The sequence below is a fragment of the Acanthochromis polyacanthus genome, chromosome 14 (genome assembly GCF_021347895.1).
Source record: "Acanthochromis polyacanthus isolate Apoly-LR-REF ecotype Palm Island chromosome 14, KAUST_Apoly_ChrSc, whole genome shotgun sequence".
Taxonomy (NCBI): domain Eukaryota; kingdom Metazoa; phylum Chordata; class Actinopteri; family Pomacentridae; genus Acanthochromis; species Acanthochromis polyacanthus.
This window is the reverse complement of record NC_067126.1, coordinates 30,943,821-30,957,757: the sequence shown is the minus strand read 5'-3', so window position 1 is coordinate 30,957,757 and position 13,937 is coordinate 30,943,821. Positions and strand designations below refer to the sequence as shown.

Here is a 13,937-nt window from a genome sequence, read left to right as displayed (position 1 = left end):
CGAAACACAAAGAGGGGCAATTGTTCAAGGTGATTTTAGTGAATAATGAATATAAACAGGTGACAGTCTTATCTCCCCGTGATCAGCTGTGTAATCAGTGTAGCTCCAACGTTTTGAAGTTAATTCAGTTCTTTCTTTTTTTCATTGAAAAAGTGCAACACAATACAAAAATAGGGCATTTTCACCATTTACTCAAACAGTTCAGATTGAACCAGAAGGATTTCTGTCATAAACAAGACAAAATATAATACAACAAAAATACCATAACTTAAATCTTTCCCTCATATAGGGTCACTATGCACCGCAAATATTAGACACAATAGAGTTCACCAAGTAAATCAAGAAAAAGAAATGAAAATAAATAAATAAAATCAAATGAAACAAAACAAAATGCATGCTTGTTTTTAACTAATCTCAGAGATTTAGAGTTTAAACTAAAATCGTTCTTCCAATGATTAAATATGAGTTCAGTTTTGAAATACCTACATCGATGAATGAAAAACTTCCCCACTAATAACAGAATGTTTACTAAATACTCAATCACTTTATTATCATTTTCTGATCCAAATAATACAATTTAATCAGAGAGTGGAGAGAATACAATGTTCGTTAACCTTTGACAGCTTTGTAGAGCTGTCCAGAAATGAAAGAGGTTCACACATTTAAAAAAAAGTTTTATACTCGTACAAAAGACACAGTTTTCTTTATTTAAATTGAATTTAGACATCAAAAACTCATTAGTTTGATATATTTTGTTGCTTATTTCAAATTGCATCTCTTTTGCTTTTGGAGGGAGTGGATAAGTAATAAAAAAAGTTCTAATTTTGATAGCATTTTGTTGTTAGATCTATCATGACAGAGCTTAATCCCTTCAATCTGTAAGGACCTCAGTATTGGAGCTGTGTTTGAATACAGCACATTTTATTTTACAAGAGATCGGAACGAACTTGGGATATATATATATACACACACACACACACACACACACACACACACACACACACACACACACACACACACACACACACACACACACACACACACACACACACACACACACATATATATGTGTACAGAGGAGTGACAGCTCCACCTGCTGGTCATAGTGAGCAGCGTCACTATGACTGACTGCATGTGACATTACACCGTCACACATACGTGTCACCAACACTCTGACGCGCTCCTCTCTGATAATAATAATAATAACAAATAAATAAAATAAACTGCTTTATAACAAACTACCTTATTAATAACTAAAAGATAATGTAGTTAAGCTGTGACCAGCAGAGTTTTAAACACATGTCAGTGCTCTCAGATGATTAATAGAGCTTTTATCAGATGCCTTCCTGTGTCTGTGTGTTCAAACATCAACCTGCTCGTATCGTAGTGAGCGCGTGCGCGGGGTGCGTGTGTGTGTGTGTGTGTCTGTGTGCGCGCGCACGCCTGTGGTCCGTTATTTTCCGGGTTGCGCTCGGTGGAGGCGGCGGTAGTTGTGCTGTGGCTGCCAGCTGACACTTGTACCGAGGAGGGGAGGTCAAACTGGACTGTGTCTCTCTCTCCGTGTCTCCGGCATTCGGAGGGAGACGCTGCTAACTAGCGCATCATCATCATCATCATCATGGCGGATCAAGACGAACCCACGGCTCCGGTCCAGCAGCCGCAACCGGCGCCGACAACCAGCTGGCCAATTACCAGGGAGTCGTACGAGCTGCAGGAAGTCATAGGTTAGTGCCGAGGGATGTGTTATCACGGACGGGCTCCCGGCGGCGGGTTATCGGTGTGAACGACGACGACGGCCTACCGGCTTTTTTCCTGTGTAGCAGCCTCCTGCAATGCTTTGCAATGCGGATGTTGCCAGACACGTTCAGAGGCTGCCGGCTACAGCAGATGTGTGGGTGACTCAGGCGAAGCGGAATTAGTAGAAATGTGGGTTAAAGCACAATGTCACAGTCAGTAAGTGGCTTTTTTTTCAGACCTGCTCAGTTTATGGCACGTGTCCAGTTTATTAGCCATTAGTGAAATCACAGAAGCTGTAAATGTGTTATTCCAATTGTTCATTCTGTGGCTCACAGGCAGAGTTGATTACAACTCCCGAAGTGGATGTTGTTGAAATCTGTTTGCTATAATAATCACACAACTGATGCCATTATTAATTATACTGATGGAAATAGTTGAATTGTTGTTTTAAACATCACCTCCACAGACACATCACTACTAGGACTTCAACTAACCGCTATTTTCATAGTTAAATACTAGTATCAACAACTGTTAGTTGTAGTTCTCATACCGGATGATGTTAAAACAGGTTTACCACAATGATCACACATTTAATAATAATGGAAATAGAAGAATTGTAACTTTTAGCATCACTAAAACCATGGCTTACCCACAGTAAGACGTGCCTCTATAAGGACTTCAACTAACCATATTTTTTATCATTTAATTGAATAACAGGATGGACACAGCTGTCAGTAGTAGTTCTCACAGTGAGCAATGTTAAATATGTGTTTACCATAATATTTATAAAATTCATAATAATGGAAATTATTACTCTTAGTATCACTGAAACATTGGTCTACCTAATCTAAGTGAAGCACATCACTACTAGTACTGCCATTATTATTATTATTATTATTATTATTATTATTTTAGCAATTATTGTGTTTTTCCATTCATTATACAGTTAAATATCAATATTAACACAACTCTCAGTAGTAGCTCTCCCAGTGGACAGTGTTAAAATATGTTTACCATAATAGTCACACATTTAATAATATTGGGAATAGAAGAATTTTAATTTTTTGCATCGCTAAAATGTTGACTTACCCGAAGAACAAAGTGAGAGACGCCTCTGTCATAACTTCAGCTAACCACTATTTTCAGTTTTTATCTGTTGTTACTTTCATCATTTAGATAAATATCAGTGTTGACACAACTTACAGTAGTACTTCTAACACTGGGCAGTGGGAAAATATGTTTACCACTATCATCCTACAAACTAATAATATCATTATTGCAATAATGGAAATGGAATTGTTATTTTCAGTATCACTGACTTTTTGGCTTACCCAAACCAAAAAAATGAGACATACCACTTACCATTATTATCTTCGTAACCATTTTTTCCTATTCATCATTTAGTTCATGTCAGTATTGACTCAACTGTCAGTAGTAGTTCTCACAGTGGATAGTGTTAAATATTCTATAATAATCACACAACTAATAATATTATTAGTTATAATAATGGAAATAGTAGAATTGCTGCTTATAGCATTAGTAAAATGTTGTTTTACCCAAAGTACAAAGTGAAACATACCACCGCAATAATCATCGTTTTCATTATTATTCTGTTTTAACATTAATTATTTAGTTAAATATCACCATTAACATAACTATCAATAGTAACACAACACAGTTTTTCACAGTGGACAACTTGAAAGATGTATTTACCACAATGGTAATACAGTTATTAACATTACTAGCTATAATAAGGGGAGTAGTAGAAAAATATTACTTTCAGCATCATGAAAATGTTAGCTTATACCGATTCCTGGGCTGCCACTAGCCTTTTTTATTATTATTATTCTATCTGTTTTGCCAGTCATCATTTAGTCAGATAACAGTATTAACACAACTGTCAGTAGTAACACTACACACTTTATCAAATAATAAGGTAATGTGATTTTATGTGCCAGTTTGTCTGACCGTCAGAAATTTATTTCACAGTGATATCGGCAAAAAGCAGCTAATCCTCGCACTGGAAAATGTGACGGAAACAATGTTTTGACTTGTTGATAAATGACTTGAAGGATTAACCAGAAATTTTTGTCGCAGACTAATCTATTATTGATGAATTGTTTCAGCTCAAGCTCCCATAATAGCTGAGGGATTAAAGTCAGTGAGTGCAAACATAATCACTCCGTTGTTAGGTACTGCTTAAATATAGCCAGGATAAAGAAAATATACTCTGTCAGCTTGTTATACAGGCTGTTATTATGCTGAAGTTGGTAGGTATGGTTATGAAAACTGTGGATATTGTTGTCATTGATTTATGGAAAAAGACAATATAGAATGAATGAATTTAGTGTATGATCTCTTTTGCACAGACATCTAAAAACCTCCAATGTGTGGAATTATTTACTTGCGTAAGTGACATAATGCAGAACTTTAGTGTTCAGTGGGGTCATGTTAATGTGGAAAAAATAGTAATTACTTAATAAAACAACAGTGGTAATCTTGATTCTCCTGTGAAGGTGCAAAAGGAAGTTGGGTGAATATTTTTGGTAAAAGTGTGCAGATGAGCTGACGAGTCATATCATCAGTGATAAGGAATAACACCACAGCTGCTTGCTGCTGACTGTGATGAGTTAGTGAGACCAGCCCTCTCTGTGCTCATAATTAGCTGGTAAGCAGTCAGATCTCGTGCGCTCTCTTCTTTGCCTTATCTGCCACTAACAGTTGGCAGGCATTATGCTGTGTGTCACAGCGTCTTGGTGTGAACAACTCTATTACTCCACAGCGTGGCCTGATTTGTAATGAACCAAGTAAACAACTCACCACGTTGGAAAAAAGTGCTGTACTCTCAGTCAGCTTTTAGTATTATTTTTGTCTCATGCTTCGGCTGAAGATAAATATAGATATAAATATAGATAAAGATCAAAACTGTAACCTACACCCCAAAACGGAGGAACAGCAGGCTGGAAAAGCACATAGAGCTCCAAACTGATGGTGAAATTAAGCTGTGAAATCCAGCTGTGTGTGATGCGAGTCCCTCTTGGTTTGTGTCTACTTTGTCATTGCTGTGTTGTGGTTGTAATTCCAGGCAGTGGGGCCACAGCTGTGGTGCAGGCAGCCCTCTGTACCCCCAGACAGGAGCGCGTGGCCATAAAGAGAATCAACCTGGAAAAATGCCAGACCAGCATGGATGAGCTATTGGTGAGTACAATAAATACGGGCTATTTTCTCAGCCTAGTGTTTTTGTCCCGCTCTCTGACGCTGTACTGCTACTTTCCCTCTGATCCATATTGTTATTGTTCTCTTTTATCTAAAAAGTCTGTGTCCGTTACTGCTCTTTGTAGTTTGTATTTTTTGGATAATTATCCAGGAAAGCTCTTCTTGCAGAGGTGTGTGGAAATCTGTGTACTTTTCTGCAGTTCTTGCAGGTTATTATGAAAAATCTAAAGTTCTAAATTAAAGGAAAATTTCCTATATGTGAAATATCCTGCTATAATAATCATATATATATATAATATATAATCATTTGTCTCTACTAATAGAAAGAAATCCAAGCCATGAGCCAGTGCAACCATCCCAATGTTGTCACCTACTACACCTCCTTTGTTGTGAAGGATGAACTTTGGTTAGTCATGAAGCTTCTAAGTGGAGGTAAGCTGCATCTGGACAAAAGAGACAAAATATCACTTCTGTTTTGCTAATAAATTATTGTCAGTGTAATACAACAGTTTGTGCTAAAGCTATTGATTAGGGAACAGACGTGTTGTAATCCAAAGCAGAAAGCTCAAATACAGACATAGCAATAAAGAATATACCCATTGTGCATTACCTAATTTATAAATCTTAGCATTAACCTTTATTATTTGTTATTATCTTTCTGGCAAAATGCAATTAATGTGACTTTCTTCAAATGATTGCTGGAAATTTTAGTTTTTGTTCCTTAAGTTTTGGATAATGTGATCAAGCCCAGCTAATTTGTTAGCATTTCAGCCTTTATTTTTCCTAATGTGTTCTAAGAGACAACAGATCAAAAGGTCTATTAAGCATTTTAAAAGCAAAACATTTTAGGCCGGTTCTACTACATTCATCCTTATAATTATCAAATGACAAATATCACTTGTGCTTCCCGTCATGTTTTATGTTTTGTTGTAATAAACAGACACTGAAAGAGGATTTGTGTTTCTCATTAATACGTGGTAAATTAACAAAATATTTTTCTTTTTCTCTTGTGTCATTCTAGGCTCCATGCTGGATATAATTAAGCACACAAGCAAAGAAGAAGATAAAAATCGAGCTTTAGATGAGTCAATTATCGCCACAATATTAAAAGAAGTTCTCGAGGGCCTGGACTATCTGCACAGAAATGGACAAATTCACAGGTAATACAGTTCATTTGTCAATTTTTCCTCCCCAAATTTGTCCTTTTAATTAGTTTTTTAATATAGAATAAAAAAAATCCTTGGTAAGAAAGCAGGAAGTAAATCACTTGTTCATGTGGCTTAAGTGAACAGAAATATGTTCATTCTACTGGCTGCAGCTCAGTCATTGTGACTTGTGCACTTCCTGCAGTTCAAGGTCACTGAGAGTGTGGCTTAACCCTCTATCTGCCCCGTGGGCAGAGTTGTAGATGTTGATGGTCAGTGGGACTCGTTAGCCCGAATGGAAGAATCAATGCAGCTCCACATGACTTTGTTACTTTACTGTGCTGTTGTTTTGTTGACCTCAGGGATGTGAAAGCTGGAAACATTCTACTGGGAGAAGATGGATCTGTTCAGATTGCAGGTTTGTTGAACGCAATGCTGTTGTGCTATTACATGTTTCCATTTGTTTGTGTATCATAAATGAAACTGGACTTAGAGTACGTGAGACCATTAATGTCTCCTGAATAATTCCGTATCTCCTTTTGTAATCATTTCTTTGAAGCTGGCACTTCAGTTGTTTTAAAGTAAATTGATGTGACATTTACTTTATTGAAAGGGATTATTACCGCTTTTAAGGAAATAGTCAATTTTACAAGACTGAGTAAATGGGCCATGCAAGTGTGTAGAGAAAATGCAAAAATCATATCCCATGAGCATTCTAGCTCCTACTTCACTTGTGCTGTGTCGGCTGAATGAGAAGAACGGGGACAACTCTTGTCTGGTTGTTCAAGACTCCCATTAATAGTCTTGGAGTCACACTATTTAGATAGCCTAAATTAGTTACTTTGACTGCTTGGAAAGATTTCTTTTGTTAAAACCAAGAAGAAGGAAAATGTGGACCTTAAATTTGCTGAATATAATTGTTAAAGAGCCCCTCCATTGAAAGTTGACATTTTTTGCCTCATTGCTATACACATTTTGTCTTTTTTTTACATGCTACTCTTATTTTTACATTTGACACATCATGAGCAAATTAAACAGTCAGTGCCATGGCTGAGCATTTCCATCATGACAATGTAGCACACTCTCTACAACACAGACGACCAGGGTTTCATATGTGTGGCTGAAATACTCCATACTCTTATAACTTGCCATTGTGTAGTGTAGAATCTGGAGCAAGTTGGTGTGCACAGAAAGAGATGTGGGGACTTCATAGATCTGTGGATTTTATAAGAAGCTACGGTGTAGAGTTACGTCTAAGCTATGTTAAGACAGGAAGTGATTATTTTCATGGAAAAATGTCTAAGCATATAAATTTGATACACAGAGATGACTTTTTAGGGGTTTAATTAATGTCTGGAAAGAGACTTAATGGATGTCTTTTATTTAGGGTAACTATCAGTGGAAGCAGATTTTGTTGCCATTTTGCCACCATTTTGTTAACACTTCCAGTTCTTTACTCCTTTTCACCAAGTTGAAGAAAATTTACGAATGTGAGTCTTGGAAATACAAGTCTTGGAAGATAACAGAACAAAGGTCTAATTTAACATTATAAATTAGACCTTTGTTTTTCCTACAGATCAGCTATTGTTGACTCAGATAATCATTAACCTAAAGAGTCGTTGTATTCTTAATAGCAAGCAGATCATATTTACATAAAACACTATCATTAGTGTGACATATATTAAAATGTATTACAGAATGTGGGTTTTGCATTTACTCCCCAACTATTTACACTTTTGTGTTCTGGCATGTACTGTTTTGATTCGTGGTGATCAATCACCAGCTGTTAGCAGAGCATAGACTGTATATATAGTGGACGTAGCATCTGGCTCCAGAATTGAAGCCAACCTGGAAGTGTCAAAAACTTGCAATATCACGCCGTCCGCTAGGGTTGGCTCCAAAAAGCTTTTTCTCCATAGACCCCAATTCATTTTTGGAAAAAATAAAATTTGATAGACTGATTTTCTACAGCTCAGGATTTTTTTCCCGTTAGTTTTCATGGTCAAAATGAGAGATCAGGTGGCCGATCTTAAAATAAATCAATACTGAATTTTAAATAAATCGTTAAAGTTGGCGGAGCCAGGGGGCGTGGCTATACTTGATAGACAGCAACAGAAGCCTCTGTGGTAAAATGTGGGCGGGATAAGAGAGTCCTCAGCCAATCCTGCCCCTAGTTGCTCTCCGGTCCAGCCTGTTTGATGACGCTTTTTACGTCACTGGCTCCAAAAAATCCAAAACGGTGACCAGGAAGTAGCAAAATCTGGGCTTCATTTTCTCGACGTTGAAACCAACGGGTGACGTCACGGTTAGTTTACGCCTGTAGCAGAGGCATTTGTGCTTTACTCAAGTCAGAAGATGCCAGTGGCAAACAACCTCTGAGAAGTAAAATTTTCACTGTGCCACAATAAGCAAACTAAAATTAAAATGAACAATTAATGGTGTTTTCATGTTCTTTGTTGTCTGCTCTTCAATATTTATGATCCGCCCCTGGAGCGGTCACAAAGGTGCCTTAACACAGACTTTTAAAAATGCAAAGTGCTTTATATTTTCATAATTATTATTTTCAGTAAAACCTTTTCAACTTACCTCTTTAACAATTTGTTTTCCTGTTATGCATGAATTCCTTTATTTCTATATTTTTGCAGATTTTGGAGTGAGTGCGTTTCTAGCCACGGGCGGCGATATGACGAGAAACAAAGTTCGAAAGACCTTCGTTGGCACGCCGTGTTGGATGGCGCCAGAGGTGATGGAACAGGTGAGTCTGTCTCTTGTCCATCTGTAATCAAATGCTGGTGACATTACACAGCTCATTCATTATTAGCTGATCCATCTTTTGGGCATGTTTGCTACAAACGTTTGCATCAACATAAAATCCTTGAGATGCAACTGTTGCAGATTGTTACTACAAAATGTTGTGATTTTCTGTCCACAGGTTCGAGGCTACGATTTCAAAGCAGATATATGGAGTTTTGGAATCACAGCCATAGAGTTAGCAACAGGCTCTGCACCCTATCACCGCTACCCTCCCATGAAGGTAAGTGTTCTGGATGTATCATTTGGTGTAATTTAATCAGTGTGATGTCCTCCTCTTGAAACACACACTGACACCGGCAAAGAAAGGAAGAAAACTGTGGCTATAAACTTTCTCTCCCAAACCGAGTTATTTCTGTGAAGTTTCATCATTAGCAAGAAAAACAACGTGGAGAGAACATATTTTAATGTGCTGCTTTTGCTGTAATTGGAAAACCGAACAGCTAATAAAGAAGGAACCTTTAATCTAAAGGGTGCTTGATGTTTCTTTCCACAGCGTTTCCACAGTTTCCTGCTCTCAGTTTCTTTTCCTCTTCTACTTGCGTATTTGTGTTGCTGCTGAACTGTGTGGGCGGTTTTGACTATTTTTCCTGTCTTTTCAGGTTTTAATGCTTACCCTACAGAATGATCCACCCACTCTAGAGACTGGTGTGGAGGACAAGGAAATGTTAAAAAAATATGGCAAATCATTTAGAAAACTTATAACTATGTGCCTTCAGAAGGATCCTGCCAAAAGGTTAGCACCACGTTTCATATTTCACCCAAATATTCACCCAGTGAAGAGAGCTGATGCAATTTGTGGTCAATATGAAGGACCTGATCCTGATTAACATTCAGTGAGTGCCGGGTTCTGATATGTTTTCAACAATGGTACTTTCTTTTGTTTTATCTCCAGGCCTACAGCCGCAGAGCTTTTGAAGTGTAAATTCTTCCAAAAGGCCAAGGTATTTGTTTCATCTCAAATATTTGGCTCACCATCTTTGTTTGGTTTTGTTATTAATGTTATGCTTCGGGCTTCATGCCAACTCCAACAATAACTCAGCTGTGTATACTGAGTGCTTTTTGTGAGTTTATGATGGTTATGCGTACTTGTATGCATCAAACAGAGCAAAAAGGGCCCCAAGGACACAATGCTAATCCTTATATGGCTTTAATCAAGTAACGCAAGAACGATGGAATCTTTTAAGTGTTGTACTCATGTATGTAACTTTAACTGCACTTTTGAGAATAGAACATGTTGTTCTAATAGCCATACTCCTGTACTATATAGTATGTGAGACAAAGAGAAGTAGTTGCAGTATGCCAAAAAGAAATACTGCATTTTGCACTTTTTCTGACCCACAATCCTCGGCTGCCTAAGATGTGTCACATATGTCACAGTGCTTCACACTTATATAAATACGCTTGAGCCACTGAGAATGCAGTTGACCGTTCATTTTGCACCTCAAACTGCAACAGATTTATGTGCAAAACTCAGGAGACAATATTGTTACCGAGCAGTAATTGGCAGCTCTGTGAATACTGCAGGCAGTCATACATACTTGACACTAGCAGTTACTGTAGTACAAACTCAAAGTGACAAAAAAAGTGATTTGGAATGCAGACTTTGAATTTGCATTGCAAAATAATTGCCAAAATTATAATATCATCTGTACAAATATAATTTTGCGAATGGGACTGTCGCACCTTACTCCACTTTTGTTTCCACTTAAACAGGATTAATCACCAGTGTTAAAACCTTTTACAAGAACCCAGATATCTCTCAAACTGTCCTTTTCACTTCTACCAACCCAGCTAATATCTGAGGGCTTCCATTCTATTATAAAATTTTACTTGAGGTTTTTATGATTCATTATTAAATTTTGATTACTTTACTTCATCTGTTCACTCTGAATATTGATTCTAGCCTGATTCATTTTTTCCCTCTTCCAGAACAAAGAATACTTGGTCGAAAAGCTTTTGTGTCGTGCACCAAAGATTTCCCAGAGAGCGAAGAAGGTATGTTTACGTAAACATTCCCTGTAAAATAACTCGGTTATTGACTAAACATGAACAAATTATGGCAGAGTGCAGGGATTGACTGAAGTGCCTCTGTCCATCGGAGCGTCGCATTTACAGTCAACACAAGCTATGCACTCTGACTTTCTTCTGCACCTCAAACACTTTATGCCCTGTTGTGTAGATTATGTAAAAATATGGGCCATTGCCATGTACGAGTCGAGTGACACAGATGTACTGAGGCTTGTGTCATTGGCTCCAAGTGCAGCTCTCTGCATGTGTCACACGAACGACAAACAGGATTAAATGAATTGTTAACATTACATATTGTTCAGTTCGCTTGCTCTGTTGGTCACAGTTTACAGAGAGGAAGTGCACTTTTCGGGCACAGCTGATATTGGCTTCACATAACAGTCCGCCTGGATGGCCAGGACAGAAGTGGGAACAGAGGGCCATTGCCAGAAGGCAGAGTGGCGGAGTGGCGGGGTGGAAATTCACTGACATGGTTGGGTGTAAATGGAGGACATGGTACATAGCATGGCCATTACTGTGTATGACATTATAATTACGCACACACAGGGCAGGGTGTCAATAGAGACGAAGGAAGCTATGGGGGAGTGACATGATGTTGTTGAGGTTTGTTGATGCTTAATGTGGCCTATAAGCATGTAACAGTCATAACAAGCATAAAGAGATACTTAATACTGAATAGGTATATGAAAGTCCTGCAGTATATTAAGCTTTGTCAATACAATGAATTACAGCTGCTGATTCGCAGTTTACAGTGTATTTACGGTCACTGACATAAATAATTATTAAAAATGAGCTACAGTATTAAGAATTTGCACAGGATGGTCTTTGCCAATGATAAGTGGTAGAATAAAATTGATTAAGGCACTTTGTAAATGTACTTTTACTCAGTAGAATCTATGTGCACTGGAGGAATTTGATCCCAAAATGTAGAACTATTGAGTTATTACTTTAGTAAATACACTTTGTTTTTCGTGAGGAGTCTTGTTAGCAGTGTAAAATAGACAGCAGTCGAGGTGCATGCAGTCCATGTAATGTCTGATTCACCTGATAGCTTTGGTGGAGGAAATGTGTGTGCTGCAGAACCAGTGTCCTCATTTGACCTACAGAGTCGTCTACATTATAAACTCAGCAAAATTTCCCAAAGCTTGCAGAGACAAGCAATACTGCGGAAACACTGGCGTCCCAGGATATTGTGACCTCTTTATATGGAGACCACGGTGGCTTTGTTCTTTTAAGATCGTGTCTAGTTACTGTTAAATGTTCTAGTTCGCCTCTGTCTGCACATAGCCACCTTAAATCCGTTGACCTCTTTGATCTTCAGCTCTTCAGTATTTTCCCTCTGACCTTTTGCACTTATGTTCCCTGGTGTTCTCTTTCTGTTGTTTTTGTCCCGTGTGATATTTTGTAGTTATGTTAAACACATGCGATTCTCCTCCAGGGAAACAAGATGTGATGGGATTTAAGTAGCAAGACCTGAAGCGAAACAGCCAGTGCTTAAATGGGCTTTATACGGGACCTGACTTCTCTTCTAATACACTCCAGTGAATAAGAAGGAGATGGCAGATTCTGTCACCAGTCAAGTCATTTTACATGAATACTTCATCTGATGAATGAGGAAGAAACTCAATCATGAACTCTCTATAAAAGAAGGAAGTGGTGAATAGAGGACATTGCCTCTTGCATACCAGACAAAGCAGCTTTTGTCATATTTGAAATATAAATGTAAAAATAATGTCGCATTCAGTCATGCAGTATAAATGTAGGTACATGTCAGCTGAATATCCAGCAGAGGGCACCCTGACACCCACAATAGAGCTTTCAAATGAGATCATTGCAGGCTTTATTGTTTAAAGATTAGGCATTAGTGGCATACAACAATGTGGGCTTGAATCATTGATTTGTTACATAATAGAAAGTGGCAAAATAGAAAAGGATTGATATTGAGTTTAAATGTATGGTCTGGTGCACAAATGATGATGGAATACAGATTGAGTTCTGCATGGATGCTTTCTGAAGCCTGATTAAAAAAAAATAAAACAGGTCATTGTAGCAGAATGTGCTGCAGTTTGAGCCTCTGAGAACCCCGATGAACACAATCTGATCTTCTAGTGTTTCTTTGTTATCCCAAAGATATATTTTCTTACGTTTATAATGGGATGATAATGCTAACTGCATATTAGGCGTTTATTTTTTTTTCTCTTATGTTACTAAATGTCTATTGGGAGATCATGTATGGCTGCTGAGTGCATTGATCTGTGTCTGTTTTGCTCAAGGACCCCGAGCAGAACTGGGGGAGCCTTGGTTCTATGTCAGGTTTGGAAAATAAACCCGACACCACCAGAAGGGTAGTGCTTCTTTAACTTTGACCTTGTCTAGAGCTGGGGAATTTATTTGACCCTGCTGCTAGTGGCTTCCAGTTTTTTGTGTGCTGTCTCTTCTGTGACACTGTGGTGCTCTCATATCTTATCTGATATCATATCTCACATTGCTAGACTAGTCACGTGTTGCTTGTCTTACACGCTTTTACTGACTGTAGAGCTGCAACAATTTAAAGGCTTTACCAGCGACTCTGCCACACTTGTTGTAACTGCTTTGTTAAAATGAATACATTTGCTGTTATGTTACTGCTGTTTAGCCATGTTTAAGTCATATTGGATTGGATATTTTGGAGCTTTCTCCTGTTCTCATTGTGCTGTACCCACACTGCTCTACTGCACTGATAGAATTAATAACTACCAACTAATGGGTTTCTAATGGAGTACTGAGCAGTTTTCTGAATAACTGCACGGCTCCATTTCTGCTTGTAATAGGGAAGATTTCATGTAACAACAAGACATTTTTATGTAAGTATTACATATTTTTTGTCATGAATAATTGTACATTTTTTTGTTTTTACAGTAAATTGCTATAAAAAGATAGCACTTTATACTTTAGGCTATAGTGTATCTTTGTACCAAATATGTAATTTTAATGTGGATTTGTACAAGTGGACTCCAG

At 37.8% G+C, this 13,937-nt stretch overlaps 1 protein-coding gene across 2 annotated transcripts in view; it reads left to right on the top strand.

The window, feature by feature from the left end:
- Positions 1-1,369: 1,369 nt before the first annotated feature.
- Positions 1,370-13,937, top strand: part of stk39 (serine threonine kinase 39) — a 29,153-nt gene continuing 16,585 nt past the window's right edge. Inside the window, exons 1-11 of one of the 2 annotated variants that reach the window (XM_022213535.2) lie at positions 1,370-1,724; positions 4,823-4,935; positions 5,277-5,385; positions 5,975-6,113; positions 6,461-6,516; positions 8,744-8,853; positions 9,031-9,132; positions 9,512-9,645; positions 9,805-9,853; positions 10,842-10,907; positions 13,214-13,285. In XM_022213535.2, the coding sequence (XP_022069227.1) occupies positions 1,619-1,724; positions 4,823-4,935; positions 5,277-5,385; positions 5,975-6,113; positions 6,461-6,516; positions 8,744-8,853; positions 9,031-9,132; positions 9,512-9,645; positions 9,805-9,853; positions 10,842-10,907; positions 13,214-13,285 (1,056 nt within the window). In that variant the 5' untranslated portion in view covers positions 1,370-1,618. The remainder of the gene's footprint in view (positions 1,725-4,822; positions 4,936-5,276; positions 5,386-5,974; positions 6,114-6,460; positions 6,517-8,743; positions 8,854-9,030; positions 9,133-9,511; positions 9,646-9,804; positions 9,854-10,841; positions 10,908-13,213; positions 13,286-13,937) is intronic. The other variant, XM_022213536.2, reaches the window with a different exon arrangement.